This window comes from Buceros rhinoceros, unplaced genomic scaffold, assembly GCF_000710305.1.
Source record: "Buceros rhinoceros silvestris isolate BGI_N320 unplaced genomic scaffold, ASM71030v1 scaffold17068, whole genome shotgun sequence".
NCBI lineage: Eukaryota > Metazoa > Chordata > Aves > Bucerotiformes > Bucerotidae > Buceros > Buceros rhinoceros.
This window is the reverse complement of record NW_010425349.1, coordinates 100,513-120,333: the sequence shown is the minus strand read 5'-3', so window position 1 is coordinate 120,333 and position 19,821 is coordinate 100,513. Positions and strand designations below refer to the sequence as shown.

At 44.5% G+C, this 19,821-nt stretch overlaps 1 protein-coding gene across 1 annotated transcript in view; it reads left to right on the top strand.

The window, feature by feature from the left end:
• Positions 1–69: 69 nt before the first annotated feature.
• GOLIM4 (golgi integral membrane protein 4) overlaps positions 70–19,821 on the top strand; it is a 30,027-nt gene continuing 10,275 nt past the window's right edge. The window contains exons 1-7 of the mRNA XM_010141123.1: positions 70–256; positions 14,522–14,596; positions 15,509–15,558; positions 16,286–16,339; positions 16,848–16,998; positions 18,292–18,374; positions 18,935–19,018. Of these exons, the coding sequence (XP_010139425.1) occupies positions 70–256; positions 14,522–14,596; positions 15,509–15,558; positions 16,286–16,339; positions 16,848–16,998; positions 18,292–18,374; positions 18,935–19,018 (684 nt within the window). The remainder of the gene's footprint in view (positions 257–14,521; positions 14,597–15,508; positions 15,559–16,285; positions 16,340–16,847; positions 16,999–18,291; positions 18,375–18,934; positions 19,019–19,821) is intronic.

Genomic DNA, 19,821 nt, shown 5'->3' with positions numbered 1-19,821 from the left:
CGTCCGCCGCCTCCGGCTGCCCGCAGCTAAACCGTGAGGGGCGGGGGCCCTCGGGACCCCGCCGGGGACATGGGCAACGGAATGTGCTCCCGAAAACAGAAGCGGATTTTCCAGACCCTCCTGCTCTTGACTGTGCTGTTTGGCTTCCTCTACGGGGCGATGCTCTACTACGAGCTGCAGGGCCAGCTGAGGAAGGCGGAGGCCACGGCGCTCAAGTACCAGCAGCATCAAGAGTCCCTCTCAGCTCAGTTACAAGGTACTTACCTCTGCAGGAACCTCTGCCATCCTTTTCTAAGGTTTGCAGAATATCCTCTTCCTCCTCCTCTGGGCTTCAGCTGACCCACCTCTCACAAAGTTTTGCTCCTTATGCGCTTCTTCAAGCCCATGGGGTTTGATATCTAACTCTGGGTGGGACCCTGGCCCCGCTGAAGTCAGTGCGAGTTGTTGTCGTGGGCTCCTAGAGAGAGAGAGCTCTCATTCCCACGCGTTTTATAGAGTCATTCTTACTCCCAAAGGACTGCACATCACTTTGCAGTTCCTGGTATACACAGGCAAGGTGGGCATGCTGCCTGCCACTCCTCTAACGGTACAGGCCATGTCCAGCTCTGGGACCTCTGCCTGCTTCTCTGTTGTCTTAGCTGTATTAATTTTATGCTGCTCAGAGAACATTCAGCTGCAAAAATGCAAGGGTGCAGTTCCTGACCAACATAAACCTTAAACAGCTCCAGGAGGGAGGAGAGGAGTGTTCTAATAAAGTATTGCTTTAAAGGGTAATTTCAAAGTCAAGTTCAAATAAGTTATTTGGGTAACGCTATTCTCTTACTTTTGGAATAGCTTTGAATTTTTTGGCTTAAAGCTGCCGTTTAAATACAGATCCTTGTGTATCTTGGTTTAAATGTGGGCGTCCTGTGCTTGAAGATGAAAAGATGCTGGTGTCTGACATCTTCGTGTCCAGAAATGAGATGCAAAGCAGCAGATACACATGTGAAGCCTCAGTGGTGCTCTAGGAAGTGCAGGACCTCAGCACCTCTCTGTCTCAGGAAAGGGAGTTACCAGGTTGGTATATACAAAGTCCAGAGCCAGCTTTCAAAACTGTTCAGAGTTTTATTTCTCAAAGCTGTGTAAAACAAGAATAAGCGTGGTCTGCTGTAGCAGCTGTCACTGCCTCAGGATGATCTTCAGCCTTCATGGAAAGATATGTTCCTTCAGTGGAAACATAAAACCCTGCAGAGAAACAAAGTTTTTATGCAGAGAGGCAGAACTTGGCTTCTGCTGTAGATGCTGACAGTGATTTGTTGCTGGAGTGTGTTTAGCTGCAGTCCGAGACCATCGTATGCAAATTTCAGGCCATCGCCAGTAGCGCCATGGAAAAATTTGACAGAAACCTTCATTTTAGTCATGAAGGAGGTGTAAATGTTTGGGATCCAGGTATGTGGCGGGTGGCTAAAGGGCTACTTTTGCTAGTCTGTTTATTTGCCAGCAGTATTTGAAGAGGACACAGGAACGTCTTGTTCTCAGGCTAAAATTCAACAAGTTTGCTTTTCCTGTTGCTCTGGCTATACCAAAGAGGAGCACGCAACAAACTTCATCCTGACACAGAGGAGAGATTCTCTTGGTCGGATATATTGGGGCTGGACTGCTGGTTTAAACTTTCCATGTCTGAAACTTTTATTCTGAGTAGCCATCATCTATCCAAGCTAGTTCTCAGAAGCAGCAGGGAACTAGTAGTTGATAAATCCGGTGACAATGCTGCATTTTGTATAAATAGTCTCTTACTTGCTCAGTGTGTCAATGAGAAAAGTAAAATATGGACCAGAATCTGAGAACGTTAATACATTTGATTGTCAGAGTAAAAAACTCGCATGGTTCTGGGACCCATGCCACTGTATCCAGCCTGTTAAGCAGGAGATCTTATCTGTGCCTGGTATGGTAATAGTAAACCTTGCTCAGAAAAATAATTGCCAGCACTTAAGTCACACAATAGAAGGAAAAATACAATGTAACAATTAAATTGGTTCTTTAAATGTTCCTGTATTATGGCAGGAGTTAATGTACCTAAAGGAGGGTGAGGCTGAGAGCCCAGAGACATCCTGAACACAGCGGCAAGCTGACTCTCCCCCATAGTAAATTAAAGCCATATACTTAAGAGACTTCAGCAGATTTGGGCCTGGTGAGCTAGAAATATTCTCCTCTTACCTGTCCCTCCCAGTTCATGACTCTTTCTGGGATGGCCGCCCTGTATAATCACTTGGATGTTTGCAGTAGGAGTTTCTTAGCGAGGAGAACATAGAGAATTCAGAACCGGTGCCCATGCCCAGCTCACCCAGAGATCCACAAGCCCACGCTAGCTGGTGACGTGCAACACCAAAACCATTTCTGAAACCTGCCCTGCTTTGATGTGGAACAACAGGAAGGAATTTTCTTTAAACTGAGACTTCGAAACAGCATAAAATGCCGACTGAACATCCTGCATTTGCAGGTGCAGCATCTGACTGCACTTTGACCTTTTGATTTTAAATGGCCTGGATTTTAAACCAATAATGTTTCTGTTGCCAAAGAAAAAACCCTCTGAAGGGTATCTAGGCTACTTCTCTTTGCTGTCCTTAACAGCACGAGAGATTATTCTTTATTCGTTTATGAGAGCGATATAATGGATCACTGCTAAAGCAGAGCAACTTACCCCTTCGATGCCGCGTAATCTCTTCCTCTGTCGGTACTGGTCTGGAAATAACTTTGGGGCCTGATGTATGATGGGAGCACTCTGAAATCTTTTAAACAGGAATGAGTTAAAGGGCAAGGTCACTACCATGGCATGGCCAGGAGGAAAGAGGCTGCTGGATCAACAGCGGTTGATTTCTTAGTGTTTCCAGCTTTCTTCTGGGTGATTAAATAAGACACTAAAGCTCATTACAAGCTGAGGAGAGAACTGTACTTTGGACTTCTACCTCCTGAGCAACCATTTCATCAGTAGGCTTTTGTTGGTTTGATTTAAAAAAAAAAAAAAAAAAAGAAAAAGAAAGGCAATTTAAAGTTGTCCTGTTGAGTATCCTGGGGCTGTGTTGTGCAGGGCTGGCTGGGCTCCTGGGAGGCCAGCTGGGTGGAAATGCTTGGATGACAGTGAAATCCCACCCATGTCCTGAATTCAGGTTGGGTTTTGTTGTGGCTGCTGGTGCTGTAAAGCCAGGTGCCTTCCTGATTGTCCACAGAGGAATGCTGTCGGGGTTTCTGGGGGAGACCTGAGTCAGTTTGTGAAATACTCGAGGCTCAGAGGCAGCACCTGAGTTTTATGTATAAGGTCGCAGTTTTGGAGTCAAATGCCTTTGGTCTGCCTAGAGTCTTAAGGAGGATCTGCAGATGTAGCAGCCTCCTGTCGCTTCCTACTGTCCCCTCTGCTGTTTCCCTATCTCTGCAGAGTTGTTTAGGTTTTTCCTCTGTGTAGGTATAAGAACCTTCTTTTTGGTTCTTGCCAGTTCTTTGTGCCTGAATGAGCAGCGCCTTCCGTTTTTGCTTGAAAAGCCAGTCAAGAAGATTTTGGATTTGATTTTGTATTTGAATGATGAATGTCTCACAAAAAAAAGAGTGTCAGACTTTGGTATTTTTATCTCTTTAACAAAGTTCTGATGGGCATGGAGAAAGCAGGGCTGCTTTTGTAACCCGCAAAGGGAATACCAGAGGCAAAATTTCGAAGTGACGCAAAATTTCGTGACTGCTAAGAAAACGTAAAGCCACTGTTATCTGTAAGGTCTTTCATAGAGCAACTGATCTCCCCAGTAAGCTGATTATTTTTAAATCTCATTCTCTGAGCATTCTGTGTTTGAAACATGAAGACAGTCTTATTTAGTATTTCTTAAAATACTAAAAACAAAACTTGGACGCTCTCTGCCTCCTACAAAGATGCGTCAAACCAAGTTTTAGACTATTGTCCATATAGGAACAGGCTTCAGGAGCTGGAACAGAAACGCATTGACAGCTGTAGTCAGACCCGACCGTATCTTTGCTTCAAGATTTAATGTCTTTTTAGCCCTTACAGCTTCTGTCTTTTCATCCTCTGAGTATTAAGTGACCCCTTGAGTACTATTTTAATCTGTTTAATCTGTTTTAATCCTTAATCCTAATAACAGCCTACATTTAGTGCCTTTTACTACCTTTGTTTTCCTGCTCTTGCTCTTAGAGTCTTAGGACTGAGTGTCTGATGTCTCTAAGTGTCTGATGGCTTCAGGGGATCTCTGGGCAGTCTGAGACCATACTGTAATCTTGGGAGCCAACCCAGCAGGGACTCTGATCTTGAGAGGTCAGCGTTTGCCCCACGGTAGGCAGGGTGAGGGTTTCCTTAGAGCCATCCGATCCAGTACTAGAAAGCACCAGCTGTAAAGCAAATGTAGAATCCCTCTGTGCCAGCTGTGCCATTTGTCCACCTCCTTGGAGGTGACCTGCTAGGAGCTGATCACATCTGTAGCAGCTCTGCGTGCAGAGGCTGGTGTAATGCATCACAAAACTGGATCATAGTTCCTTTAACTTTAGTAGTTAATATTTGTTACGTCTGTCTGCATGGTGAGTAGATGCCAACGCTGTTCTTAGTGAAGCATATTCAGATGTGGATGTACTTCACCATCTCACCTCTCTTTTACAGTACTCTGGTTAAACTGGTACCTTCAGCTGGCAGAGCTAGGAAGAACCAACAGTACTTTTGATGGCTTATTTTTCACATGCATCATATGAGTAGAGCTACACAGCTCTGATACCGTTCGGTCCTCCGTAGTAACAGCAGCCCGAATTCCTGTCATTCCTTAGTTTCAAATTGCATGTCCCACTACAGCGCTCAGTTTGATCGTGTTTTGTTCCTATCTGAGATCTGAAAGATCTGTGGTAGTACGGTAAGAGCAGAGGTTAGTTCTCTGTGTCCCGTTGGCATGTGTGTGTACTTCAACCCCTTGTCCAGCATGACATGGCAAATACAGCACCCAAATTCTGCTGCCTGGCTTCCTGAAACGGCATGCTGTGGTTTGTCACCTAAGAGTCTGTCTTTTATACTTTCGTTCACATTGTCCACTGGGTATTTAGTGTTCTGAATACTTAGAACACATGAAATATTTGAAATAATTTGTGTGTTGTTTTAGTATGAAAGATCTATATGCTGCAAATGTATATTCACCTGTGCATTTGGACATACATGTACATATGTAGAAAATGTAGACTTGGATAGATGTCTGTTTTGCAGCTCGACCTGAAGATTTCAGGTTATTTGGATTATCAAGATTTCTTCATCATCTGAGTAGAAAAGGTGCTTGGCTCTGATAACTCAAGGAGCTTGTTTTGTTGCTTCTTGGTCCATAGAGAGTCCCAGTGGCTGAATTCCATGACTGGAAAGATAAATTGAGCAAATGCCCTTTTTTAATTTTTTTGTTTTAATTCCTGTAATCTGTGCCTAAATGCCCTTAAATCACCTTCCTTGGGGACATAGCACTTTCCAGGATGAATTTCCATCCGAGTTGGAATCTGAAGTGTTGGAGGTCACAGAGGAGGTAGTTTGAAGGAATATTAAGCAGCATGAGGTAATCTGGTGGTTTTGTTCCCTGGGTTTTGTTGTTTCCCCTCCCTGGGGAACAGGCTGATGCAAGATAGAGTGAATATCCTGAAACTGAGTGGTGCTGCTGCTGATTTAAGCCTTTTAAAGCTTGTGAGTGATTGATCTGTCTGGGTTTATGAACACTTCAGCGCTGCGAGAGGAGGAGGGAGGCGAGATGGGAGGGTGCTTCGGTGAGTTTGCATTCTGGCTTCTTTGCCAGTCATCTTCTGCCACATATTCCTAGCAGGTGAAGGTTTGACATTGCCTAAAACATCATCAGCTTTGTCAGAGGGAGACCAGTACAGAAGCAGAGGATGAAACAGCCACAGTCACAATCTGACAACGGTAGCTGCAAACTGCGCCAGAAATCCTGTAGTCAACAGCGCAGCTGAAGTGATACCTGTCCGTGCTCAGCCCACGGTGTGGGGAGAGTCTGAGGGTGGCAGTGGCTTCACTGTTGTCCTGACAAGATCTTAATACCCAAGAGTTATGCAGTCCTGGAGAGGTTCAGTTAAGGTTGATGGTTTGCTGTTAAAACCAAAGCCTGAACAACAGAGCGGAATTACTTTCTACAGGAGTAAAACTAACTGAATTCTTAAGTGTTAGATATGACGTTCCAAACACGTTGTCTCCCTGGGCCGCTTGTTTTGCTGGGCAGGATACGGGCTTGTCAGCCGCTGGATCGGCGTGGTGCAACCTGATGAGCAAGGCTTCCACCCACCCGGAGACTGCAGTACGCATCACAGCAGCTCTTATCTAGCGGTGAGGGTATTGCCAGTGATTTGGGGCTCTTATAGCTCACTTCACTCATTTTGGAATAAGACCCTTGCATAGAGAAATAATAAATCTGTCCTGTTGAAAGGCTGGTGCTGGTTTGAGCTTTAATGGTAGTGAAAGTTAAATAATGCAGATTACTGAAAAAATGAACTATACTCAAGAACTAATTGAGGCAGGATCTTTTGCTGGGTGATTTTTCTTACCATTTTTAAGGTTCAGGGTCATGAATTTCTAGTTCTGTTGGAGCTTGAGGAATTCAGCCTGTTTGGATGCTGTTCCTTGTTTAAAGAAGGGTCTTCTGAGCTGGGTGCAGTTCTGACCTTCTGGTGATCGAGCACAAACCAAACTTCCTCAGATGTTCTACTGTGTATCACGAATAAAATAAACCAAACTGCAATTACTCCACCTCTTCCTCTGTATTTTTTTCCCCCTAAGGTATCTGAAATTAGCTTAGCATCTTATTTTCCTGAAGTGACTCAGATCCCCAAGTCTGGCAGTCATTTCCAGGGCTTAATTACAGAGGTGTCGAGAAATGTGGCCTGCTCGTGCTCCTCGAGGGCACTGTAAGAGCCTCCTCCTGTCCATGCCACTGCACTGAACAGTGCCATTTTCAGTGTTTCCGTTGATTTTTCATACTCAGATGCATGTTTTGGAGTTTGACAGTGACCTTCTGTTACCACAAAAAATAAATAATGAACAATTAACTCAAGCTATCGATTACTGTACGCAGATTTTTGAAACGTACAGCTGGAGTTGGCTCCAGGTCCCCCGTGCCAGAGCTCTTGGACTAATGTAAGGAAGCAGCGTGGCAGTTTTGTAAGGCAATAACCATAGTTATTTACATCGGGTTTTCCCATAAAAATGCAAATGTATGTTTCGGTTAGGGGAGACCATTAAACCAACATGTGTGTATATATAGATTACATTCTTTTACTTCAATGTCCATTTTGCACTGGTTTTTGAATATAGATTATATATATATATATATTTTCTAACACCACTTAGATAGAAACACTAGGCTTCTGCATCAAATTGAAAACAAACTTTTTTTTTTTTGAGAGAAAGAACAGGCCCTGGTTTCCTGGAGCTGAGAGTTGTGACTCAGACATTCCGAGACAATGTGAGAAGGAAAGTTGTCCCTGCAGCTCTTTGGAATGTGCGTGTGTGTTTTCTTCAGAATGACGTGGTGGGTCTTGACAAAAAGGGCAGAACAATGCAGAGAAGAAAATCATAAGAAGAAAAGGGAGTGGAATTTTTTTAGGAGTAAATCTGCTAAGCTGAAGAATTTTAAGTCTAAAACCACCACACAGGTTTTGTTTGAACTATTTGCATTTATCATCACATCAGAAAAAAATTCTTGAGCATAGGTAGGAGTGTAGAAACAATACACCAGGTGAGGTGCTAATCGGACTCAGCACGCCATAACCACGGGTGGCACCAAAGATTGGAAGAAATGTTTTGTGGAGGGCGCTGGGAATCTTTTCTGGAATGGAAAATGCGATCTCTGTCCTAATAAAAGGTACGTCTGAAGCCTAACTCAAATGCAATTAAATATTCAATCCCTAGTACCCCTTCTCAAACTTGTATTTTTAGCAGCAGCTATTACAGTTTACTGCTCCTACCTGAGAAATACCTCCCCGTATCCCAGCAGATCTTGCAATTGGTTTTTAAATCTATGGTTTCCCAGAGGTGTTACTGACTTCTGAGAAAGGGAGGACATGAGGCGGGGTGGGGTAAAAGGATTCTGCTAAATGTAGCTGGTTACTCCAGTTCAGAAATTAGTTTTCATCATTGCCCTTGTAATGGAACAGAGGCCACAGCTCTTTCTTAGAAACATAAGCATGTGTTTCTGGGGCGAACCAGATTCCCCAGCATCTCCCCAGTTCCAGAACGGTAGTCAAAGCAGCTTTTAAGAGCTGCAACTCTTCTCCATGTCGTGCGTCAAGTTTCCTCTTTTTGAGGATGCAAAGCTGACGGTTTGATAAGCATGTGAATTTTCTTACACGCTTATTGGAAGTCTCCCTGCATTCCAGAGCTGTTTGAAGTTCTCTCATGATTAGTTCTGATGCCTTGTCTAATCTCTGGCAGAGTTGCCAAGCTCTGCAATGTTAGCAGGGGGAAAACCCCTTGACAAGCGGCGAGGTTTCATAGAGAGCATCAGTGATCATTCGTATCCTGGGCAAGACACCAGGGACTGGGCTGGAGACGGGAGAGCCAAAAGCAGGAGTCTCACAGCTTTGCTTCAGGAGCCAGCTGTGAGCTTTAATGGATTCCCCACACTCAGCATCATGTCAACAACCAGGTAATTCCCAAACTGTTCTGTGGTTTTTCAGATAGGGTCCAAGTTACTCAGAAAAAAATCCAGTGTTCCAAGACTGAAAATGTTACATAAAAAAGCGTGTAGTCAGTTCTCTGTTATCTGGGTAGATTTTATCTGGTTTATGGCTAAACTTTGACCTAAGTGCAGGCACTTGATCTGTCTCCACCTACAGCTCAGTGTGGAGGGGTTTAGTAGCGGGGGGCATCTTGTTCATGTACAACACCTCTGTATGGTGTGACAGGACATGCTCACGGTAGTCAGCCCCAACCTCTGTACTTTGCTCCAGTCTCCAGTTGTACTTCTCCAGTCCCGTTCTCCAGTTGTACTTTCTTACTGGAGTAGTGCCCAAGTTAGAGGAACGGGTTTACTTTATTGACAGGTTATTTTTGGTGCAGGATCTTGGAAGCAGCTGATGTTACACTGTCTCCTCCTGCGGTGGAAATCAGTCATAGGTCTATGACAGGCACTACAAAACCCCTGAATATGAAGATCCAGATATGAAGTACAAACTTCTCCCTTAAAATTAATACTCTGGGCAACACAAATGACTAGAGAATCGAGTCAAAGCGGAGATTATTTTGAAGCACAGCTGCCGGCACGTGGTTCAGCTGGCCAGGAGGAGTTCTGCTCTTTTGCAGTGACTGGCTGCAATTTGACAAAGCTATTACTTCATCGTTCTTCACCTAAGTAAAGTAAAGGTGTAGGAGTTTGATTGAAAGTAAATGTAATTATCATCCTGCGTGTGGTGGTTTTCAGTGAGCAAAATGGGAGCCGTCCATCTCTGCCTCTATCCAAAACTGCTCCATGGTTTAGCCAGAAGAATGCTTGTTTTCCACACACAGTCGGTTTCACATTATCTCGGCTTCTGTTTCCATCCTTTTTGTACAAATTCAAAACAGAAAACTTCAATAGCTTCAGTATTTTGTTCACTATATTGTAAGTGTGTAGTTTCTGTAGTGTTGTTTTCCTGTGCTATGCATGACACTTTTCCTCGTTTTTGTTGTGGGAATACTTACACTGTTTCTGGGATGTTTGCAGCATCACCGGAATATCCTCTTATCGCTCAGCTCTCAGTTGAGAGTCGTTGAAATGGAGGGGGTGTATGCTGGGACCAGTGCGGGTTGTACCATGGGGGGCAATCCCGATGCTTGCCTAGGTGCTACCCGCAGTTTGATAACCTGCTTCTGATAAAATAGTGGATCTTCTTGAAGCAAGACTCAGTCAAACACAGAGCTGGAAGCTTGTGGAGCAGGTCTTGCTGTATTAATAACGTGTTCTCCCAGCATGAAACATTAACATCAGATGAGACAAATATCTTCTGAGGTCAAAATTTCAATTATTGTCATTGGACTAGAAAATCCATCCTACATCCTGTACTGAAGGGATTCTTGGCTCGTGGAAACGCTTTCCTCCCAGCAGAAGAGCTCTTTGCATGGCTTCATATTTTAAATGGTTCTATTTGTGATGACAAGAATTGGAAATTAACTGTATTTTTATAACAAGTCTGTTCTACAGACCTTCATCGTGTTTCCAGTGGCTTACCACACGCTGCTGGTTCGGTTCACCTCTGCCACAGGCTGAGAGAAACTAACATCGAGTGTTGCCAAGACTGCTGAGATCTGCTGGTATTAAACGGAAAGGTGTTCCTGTCAGCTCAGAGAAAGATTGCAGAGCTGCATAAGAAACAGTAACAGTGAAATTAATACAATTTCTTGTGCCATGTATATTTAAATCCCAATGTAATCTTAATTTGGCAGTTTGTAAGAGAGTGGGAGCTGGGCTGTTTCAGACGCTGGAATCATGCTTCTGATAGGCCAAAATACCAGAGTCACATTGTGACCGATATCGTAAAATAGGAAGTACTTTCTTTTAAACAGACAATAATGACTTATTTTGCTTAATAATAGTTTTACTGCTCAGAGGTGCAAGGCGGAGATAAGAGCCATGACTGTTAAAGAGCTTTGCTTTCATCACATCCTGGGACTCCTGTGCTGCAATTAACGTTCAGCAATGGTCAAAGTGGTGTAATCTTCGGAGAACCTTCCGAGCATCGTATGCCCTCCCCTTCTCCCTCCATATGAGAAAAATCCTAAATCAAGGACTTGATTTAATGGGGCTCAATTCAAGAACCGTTAACTATTTTCTTGCTGAAGACAAAAGGATTTTTTAACTGGCTGTGGTATGTCCAGTTCTGGTTCTGGGCTCTGCTCTCTGGGACTGGATCCCCTCTCTGAGTTCATTTTCGTGTTCCTTCATGCAGGTCACATTTTACATTCTTTATAAAGAATTAAACTGATACCTGCAGCTGTTCCAGCTTTGGAATAGTGCATATTGCCATTAGAAGACAATGTTTTCTCCCTTTTTTGTGCCGTTATTTGTGCAAAGATCAGTATAAAATTAAGAACTTACCCTAGGAAAAAATTATTTGTGAAGTGACAGGTCGGTGCTTCACACCAGTAGGAATTTGTCAGATTCGTTATCCAGGATCCACCCTGCAGCTGGGAAACCTGTAATCGAAAACATGGTTTTCACTTTATTAATTTCCTTAAGATTCTTCCTGAGACACCTTGTACCCAGGCTGGGAGTGAAGCAGGAGAAACCCCCCACTGTCGTAACAAGAGCCTTGAAGTTTGGACTCTACTTGTCTAGGAAGCTCCTGAGTGGCGGGAATAACTAGTGCTAATGGGAGGTAAACTCCTAAAGAACTCCTACTTAGAAAATCTGTCTGCAGCCTGCTCCCCCGAAGTGAGAAAATACAAAAGCTATGCTTTTGTGTTAGTTATTCTTAATCAAAACCATCGATGCATTGCACATTGTGGAAAATTGAAAACAGAAAAACATTGCTGAACCAACCAGTAAATGAACCAGGAGAGGAGAGGTGTAGGAGGAAGCTTTTCTTAGTCCTTTCTGGCCGCCCGAAGGGCTGTGTGAAGACATTGCCACCTTTGTTCCAGTATTTCAAAGGTGAGCACCGAGAAGATGGCAGTGAGGATGCTCTGCCAGGGAGGGCTGTGGAGCCATGGCTTTAAAGTGCTGAGTGAAGACAGGGAAGCCAAAGCTCAGCAGAGACGCAGTTAGCTCTGAGAGGTACAGAGCACTGCACCCCTTAAAACCCAGCTATTCCTTTTTCTTTCTCCTTTCTTCCTGCCCTTATTATGAGTTGGTGGTGCGGGGTTCCCCCCCCCCGCCCGTGTTAAAACACTGGGAGGAGCAGCGGAAGGTACATTTGCAAAGAAGCGAAATGGAAAACATCACCTCTGAATCTGATTGTGGTTTAGCCTGTTGCCAAAAAGCCTCTTTCCACCCGATTGCACAGGACGGGAAATCCGTTACGGATTTTCATTTCTCTCCCGAGTTGCTATGCTACAACTACGGTTCCTTTCACAATGTAATTCGGTGTTCAGGCTCTTCATCATCATCATGGCTTGGCTTCGCGAGCGAAGATCTGGGAAGGGCTTTTCCCACGCTCACTGCAAGCGATGAGTGCACCCTTCAGGCCTGCGCGGTGGATTTTTTAGGTGAGGTGCAGCGAGCACGGAACTGGCTCCACCCTTTACACCTGAGGTTCATCTGCCAGGGCCTAGCGAGCTTGGACAGTGACAGCGAAGTCCTCGGGTTGTAGGTTTGGTTAGAGTATCCTTCTCTTAGGTGATGGATGCCTTACAGGGCTAAACGAGCTCCATCTGCCCGGGTTTGGAGTCAGAGTTGTCCTTCTCCTAGGATGGCTGCCCGAAGGCTAGTGAGCCCATCCTGCCCATGGACACACTTTGTCTGACCCTTCAGCTGAGACCTGTCTGGCCTGGGAGACCCCACTGGAGGCACATGCCACCACCAGCACAGCTCTCAACCTCACAAGGGCACGCAAGCTCCCTCCCCACGGCAAGGGGGTGCCCGTGAAAGAGTCGCTGCTCTACCTCTGGACATCACGGACCCAGGCATGGGGCGGCCGGGGCCTGCCAAGAACGGGAGTCCTAGGGGGGGGTCAGGCTTTTCAGAACCTATATAAAACCATGACTGTAGAGCTGCTGCGTGGTTGTTTTTTCCTTCTCTGAAAGCTTGCTGGTGACTTTGTGAATATTCATTATGTGCCCATTTTGTTGCGGAGGATGTTGATACATTAGTGCATCTCGACTGATGCCCTTGACTTCAGAAGATAAATAGCAAAGTAGAGATAGATGACAAGGATTGATTAACAATCTGGCTTCGAAGGCAAAACGTAAACACTTGTAGATAAGCCTGTAGCTAAAAAGCCTGTAAAATGCATCTTCGTGGAATTAAGAACATGCTTTAAGGCGCAAGAGGAGTTTTATGGGGCTGCCAAATACAAATCTTTATTTGCTACTTCCCGTTGAAGGCTTATGTGCACCAATAGCTTACTTCTCAGAAAAGGAATTTCCGAGCTTTGAAGGGAGAAATCACAATTCCATTCAAACATTAATAATACTCAAAGAGTATAATTTGGACAGTGAAAGGTACTTGTGTTAAACTGAGCTTGAGCAAATACAATTGTACATTTGCAGGAGTGTAATCTCTTTGCTGCGAACTTGGTAGGTTGTTTGTCACACCTTTGCTGTGGTGAGGAAGGGTGAGTAGGCACTGATGAGGGACATCCAAAACTAGGTGTCCAAAGCACAAGCTGAATGAAACGCTGCTTTACTGGCGGCCAAGTAGAGACACTCTCTGCCAGAGGCTATGGGATGTCCTGAATACACCTGATCACAACAAACAATTGGACAAATTCATACAAGTTAGCTGGGCTGCTGAGGATCTTGCGGGTTGTGCTGTGAGTGGTGCCCCTAAACCTCAGCTTGTTGCTTTTTGCCTGGAGTGCCGTACACAGACCACCTCTTCAATCACCTCTAGACGGGTATTTTGGCTCACTTAAAGAAAATGCTTAAATGGATTTAAAAATCAGTGAATATTCGATTCTACTCTCAAACTGCAGTGAGTTCCTGACGAGCAGTCTCAGCATACAGAGCATCATCCAGTGTAGCTTTATACTTCAGTCAACCTGGCCCTTCAGATGATTTCTTTTGTTCTTCCTGCCTTACCTCCATAACTGGGGGGATGAAAAAACCCTCCAAAGCCCCAAATCCTCCCCAGATTAGGTGGATATTGTGAGAGCAGGGTACTTTAGCATGTGTACGCTCACTGTCAGCACGTTGTTACGAAGAAGTACAGGACATTACACCTCAGCATTTCTTCGTGCAGTCTAGGCGTCTTCAGCAGCACTGTGGTGTAACAGGATCCTTCTGTCCAGGCTTCGCAAACAAAGAAGGTCACAGAAAACTGAGACGTCCACGTTTTTGGAAGAGTTTAGGAATGGACCTCAGGTTCTCCATGTCTTAGCCCAAGCAGCCCGTGGAGTGTGATACTTACTGCACCTTCCTAAGCCGTCCTGCTCTTGGGCATCTCCCTTCCCTCCTTGCGACAATTTGCTGTAAGGATTTACTCCGGCAGTGAGGTTGTCCTGCCTTATTTCCTTGTCTCTACAAAGAAGGCAGGAAAGCATGAAAGCATGGGAAACTGTGTACCTGCACCCCCAGACGATTGGTAGCTCTCCCGTAGAGCCACCACAGACGACTCCAGGTCCCCATAAACAGATCACTTGCACGGTTGTCGCAGTCTGTGTCCATTCAATGGAAATAACCCAGCATTCAGGATCCATAAAACATGCAAAAAAGAAAAAAAAGTTACTGTCCCAGATCATACAACTAGCCCTTTACCCTGTGACTTCTCTCTGCTTGTATTTTCCTGCTGTGTTCTGTACCCGCGCTCTCTGGGCATGCTGGGGATGGCCGGTGGGTCTTAGATATGTGACTTTTTAAATGAATTCTGTCCAAAATTTCTCTTTTCAGTTGTATACGAGCACAGATCAAGATTAGAAAAGTCACTACAAAAGGAGAGGCTTGAACATAAGAAAGCAAAAGAAGGTAAAAAAGTGCTTTTTGCTTTGACATTTACGATAACTTGTTTACTTTAGGAAGTAAATTCAGGTGTACTTTGTACTTTGATCTTTTCCTGCGTTCCATCAGTGTGACATTAGACTCTGAATCAGTATTTTTATACATGCTTAAGGGTAAACACATGCTTTTTCCTGATTAAAAGTAAGTTCTAGGTGTGTGTGAGGGGGAAATGTTGGCACAGTGGATTACTTACACTTCTGCCCTCCATGAAACCGCAGCAGAATGCAACCCTCTGAGCTTCTCGGGGTCTTTTGTTGTTCTCAATTCACAACAGTTTTCAGAGTAAAGCCTGTGTTCTTCCCACAGCTGCGGACTCGACTGGTACTCCAGCACAGGCTGTACGGTGACCGTGCAGCTCTTGGCAGTTTCCTGGTGCCATCTAGTGCAGAGCTGTCCCGTTGCACTTTCAGTTCCTGAAAAGAGTATCTAAGAACAAAAGGGGGCAATTTTGTTTTATTTAAACTTAGCCTGGACTGTCACACTTTTTAAAGTACACTTTTTTATCCTAATACAAGAATTTATTAATGAATGTCCTTCTCCTTTTAAATGATGCTGCTGGGCCTCTACCAAGAGAGTCCATGTAGAAGATTTAATCACCCATGCAGTCTTGAGCCTGTACCCCCCATATCTCACACTAAGATAGGAAACGTTTTCATGAAAATGTTTTATGAAACTACGAAACTTTGAAATGACAGTATTTCGTCAAGCTTTGAGCATTTTGTTAAATTCTCCATAGCTTTTTTGAAGATCTTTTGGCAAATTCTAACTGCAGGAGTATTCGGCTCTTAGAAGAATTTATGTTATTTTAGTTATGTTATTGAAATACAGATTCTAATTGTCCTGGTTCTTTTCATCAGTATTTTCCCTTTTATGTTGCAGATTTTCTTGTTTATAAACTAGAAGCACAGGAAACGCTAAATAAAGGAAGGGTAAGTCATTGTTCCCAGTACAGGATTTAATAGTCGATGCTGTTTGAGTTCCAAGAGAAGGGAAATGCTTTGAACAGTTGTAATTGCGATGGAGAGCTCTAACGAATTCCATTGTAAAGAGCGCTCACTGACTCCGTTTCTACTCTGTGTGCGAGAGTGTTCCACCATTCCTCATTATCTGAGCTGTGATAGGAAATCCGAATATCTTTCCAGAAAATTATTTTGGAAGATATCTTCCTGTTCATGTAACAGTAGTTCAAACATTTATGGTACCATTTTTAAGGGGAAGGGGGAATCAGAAGGCATTAGAGATCTTTCTGTAGTGTAGTCCCCAGGGAAGAGGACAGTGACATCTTTCTAACACGCTATCTGTGAACTGAAAAGTAGAAAAACGTTGAGAAATTTGGTGTTACATACCAGGTGCCAGGAGGAAAGCGGAGTCTGGCACAGGACCCAGGGACCTGTGGCGAATGCTTTACAAAGAGAGTAAATTAGTGGTTTACGACTTCTGCACATTGAAACTGGGAGCGGTTTGTGAGCTGAGTAACAGAAGTTAAAATACAGTGTTGGTGCAGGAAGTGCCAATCCTGTGTTTGCAGCGTTCCAGAGCCAGTGGAGATGGGAACTTGTGTTCTGGGGAGTGACGTCCCTTGGCTGACGCCTCCTAAATAACTGCTGTGCAGAGGAGTGATGGTGTTGCTCTAACACCGGTGTTTTCATTTTACAGCAAGACTCCAACAGCCGATACAGTGCCCTGAGTGTACAACACCAGATGCTGAAGGTAGGTGACCGAGGTGGCCAGCGCTGGAGAATGCTGGTGTTTGCCTGTGTCAGGGAGATACGGCCTCACTGGCTTCTGGTAGTTCTCTCCAGATCGTCAGTACATTGGTGGCACCTTCCCCTCATAACAGCGCCCTTACAAGGTGATTTACCGCAGCCTTTCCTAGTCAGGCTTTCCAGCGGGTAATTTAATCTGCCCAAGTGCAATTCCTTGCACAGAATGCTGACTTGCCAGGCTTTACAGAGCTTGGCATACCAGGGTTTTCTTCGATGCATTCAGCAGTGTCCAGTGGGACAGGGCAACTGCAGGGTGAGGTGACGTAGCCCTAGGACAGGAAACTACTCATCGCTGTGATCATCTGGTGTTTGGAAGGAGCTGCAGTAAGCATGCTGTGAATAATAAACGTCTTGTTATGAATGTGTCCTTTTCATCTGGACTTCCTGAAATTGCCAAATACAATATTAGCCAGATACAGAGCTGTTCCAGTGTCCCACCTTGGTATTTGCAGAGTCAACATGAAGAACTAAAGAAACAGCATGCTGACCTTGAGGAAGATCACCGGAAACAAGGAGAAGAGTTCAGCAGAACATTCAATGATCACAAGGAGCGATACTTGCAACTGCAGCAGGAGAAAGAGCAGGAGATCTCGAAGCTGAAGGGTATATGTAAAATATATTAAAATGTGTCTTTGTTGCGGTGGTTTGTGTGATGTGAGACAGAGGCATTTCTCTGTTCTCACTGAGAGGTCAGGCACGCATCTTATGCCTCCTGATAAGTTGCATTTTATGGATGATTTTCTGTGGCCTCTTTCTGAAATATATTCGTTGTGCGCTTCATGTTTCTACCTAGATTAGAGAAGTAGCAGGAAACACAGCACTTAAAAGCCTGTCAAGTGGCAGAGGCTGGTTTATCCAATCTTTCATTTCTAGTTCTAAGACTTGAATAAACCTGGAAAAAATGGTTTGCCTCTTTCCTCTTTTTTGTAATGGAAAGGTAATCCACAGATGTTATGTGCTTCCTTCAGAGACTTAATTGTGCCTCTTTAAGAAGTGGCGTGTTACACATTTGAGACCTCATTTTCCCTGTGTGTATCAGCTTCTCTGAAACAAGCTGCACCTGTATAGGTGGATGATGGAGCATCTGTTTTTTATTCTTGGCATCCAGTTCCCTATTAAAGAGATTTCTTCCAGTTTGTGGACCTCTTCAATCCTAATGGCACAGTTGCACAGAACAAAGGGTTGGGGCTCTTCCCACCAAAGGCCTTCAGCCACTTTCTGCCCTGTGTCACTGATACACGAGTTAGTTCTGGAGCTGTCTGCAGTTTTGTCTGCACAGTGTTTTGCAGGCAGAGGCTGTGTGTGTTAGTTCTGCCTTGGCACCACACCAGTGAAGTCTTACAGCTAGCGCTTAGACCAGCTTGGAGGCAGGGAAGAGCTTGCAGTACACCACATCAGCTTGCAATATCCCCATATGAGAGGTGGGAAGAGGAGCCCCTCTCCCTGGTCCCAGAATGTAAAGCTTTTTAAGGATTCTGGCCATCTGCGCACCTCTTCCAGAAGAATAGCTTAGTCCTAGGACAAAATTCTCGCACACCAGATGCGCTGTGGGGAAAGAGAGGAGGGTGGCTTCCTCTCTGCCTATTAAAAATGCAGATTACCCTGATGAATTTTGCTGTCCACAGTCCCCAGTGGGACAGCGACACAGAATTCCAGTTGCAGACTGGGTGCACTGATGTAAAATTTAACCAAATGTTGAAATTTCCTGCTTGAAAATGTAAAGCTTTTTCTAGGGCTGGGGAGAGATGTAACATAAAAAAAAACATACTCAGTTAGTTTAATCCATTTTTACTGTAGCCGTTGTGTTGGGTTTTATGCAGCTTGTGTTATAGTTTTAACTTTGGTGCTTAGAAATCTGACCAGGTCTAAATTCTGCATGTTATTTCTTTTAACTAGAATCCCTGTATAACTTACGGGAGGAGAACAGACAGTTGAGAAAAGCTCACCAAGACATTCATACCCAGCTACAAGACGTCAAGGTAGGTTTTGCTTTGAGGAGAACTCTCAAGCCTGTTAGGAAAAAGAAAGAATTTCACAAATTTCAACAAGCCAGAAATGTGTTATGCTGAAGAGCTGTAGTTTCTGTTATGAGGCTAAAAGGAGAGGAGTTTGGCTGAACGGGATTTCTTGCCTTTTGCCATCTGCACTTTAGGTACATTTTAAAAAAAAAGAAAGAAAAAGAGAAGTATTTAGTATAGAGAGTGGAGTTGAAGATTTGATTTGGGAAGTTATTAGTTGTGTTTTAACAAACTAAGTTTGCTGAAATTCATGTTTTGCAGCTCTGTTATTTTTAAACAATCGTCAACATCTACTCCAACTTTTATTTTAGTCTATTTTTAGCCCAAATTTTCTTTCCTGGCACGCTTGCTTCCTCTGCCTGTTAATGTGCATCCCATGTTAAATAAAAAAGTGCTGTCCTTCCAACTCAGGGTTTGCTTTGCAAAATAATTATCTTCCTAGTTCAAAATCCCCCAGGCTACCCAATTTACCGTCAGAATGAACTTCGTGTGAAACATGTCGTGTTCTTCTTTTTGTGTAGCAACAGCATAAGAACTTACTCTCCCAGCACAACCAGCTTGTGGTGACGTTGGAAGCCCACAAGAGTGCACTAGCTGCTGCTCAGGTCAGAAAGGAAAGCAGCTTCCACCGCTCTCACCTGCCGCACACTCGCCTCTCCTGGTGCAGCCTCCGCGCTGATGTGCATGTCGCCTTTCGCATGGGGAGCGCGCAGGCAGCGCTGCACTGCGTGGCGCGGCGCAGGGAGGTGCATGACTCACAGGGGTGCTCTCAATCAGGACCGATCGTAGGGCCGTCGGAAGATTAAAAGCTGCACTAGGGGCTCAAGGATGCATGTGTTACTGATAAGAAGAGTATCTGTGCTTCCCTGAGAGCTGTCCAGTGCCTTCCTTTCTCTGTCTCCTCTGATAGAACTGCTGTTAGTTTAACATCCCGCAAGCTGACGTTCCCATGTATCACTGGATGCTGCTAGACTTGAAATTCTCTCTTCTGAGTGATTGGAAGGTTTATAAGGTTATGTACATCAGTGCAACAGGGGTAGAATATACAGGGGGAATGTAACCTCTGCCCAGGACTCAAATTGGTTACGCAGCAGCAGCGTTGCCTTTCTGAAATGCCATTTTCCACTCTCCATGAAGTGCACACTTTGCCAGGCTGCTGCAGACTCAGTCAGCGGGGCAGGCCTTGGGGAACCCGAAAGTAGGAGCAGTGTTGGAGCAGAGGAGCACTATTGCTGAAAGGTCAGAGGGAAAGGCAATGAGGCAGTGTGAAGTTATTTTTATTCCTGACTGATTTTTTTCTTATTTAAGTATTTTCATGGTCCCCAGAGTCATTAGCAGCATTAAAAACACTGGATCTTTTTCTTTCTCCCCCAGTTCAGCGTGTTCTGTGGAAACTGAAAAAATAGGG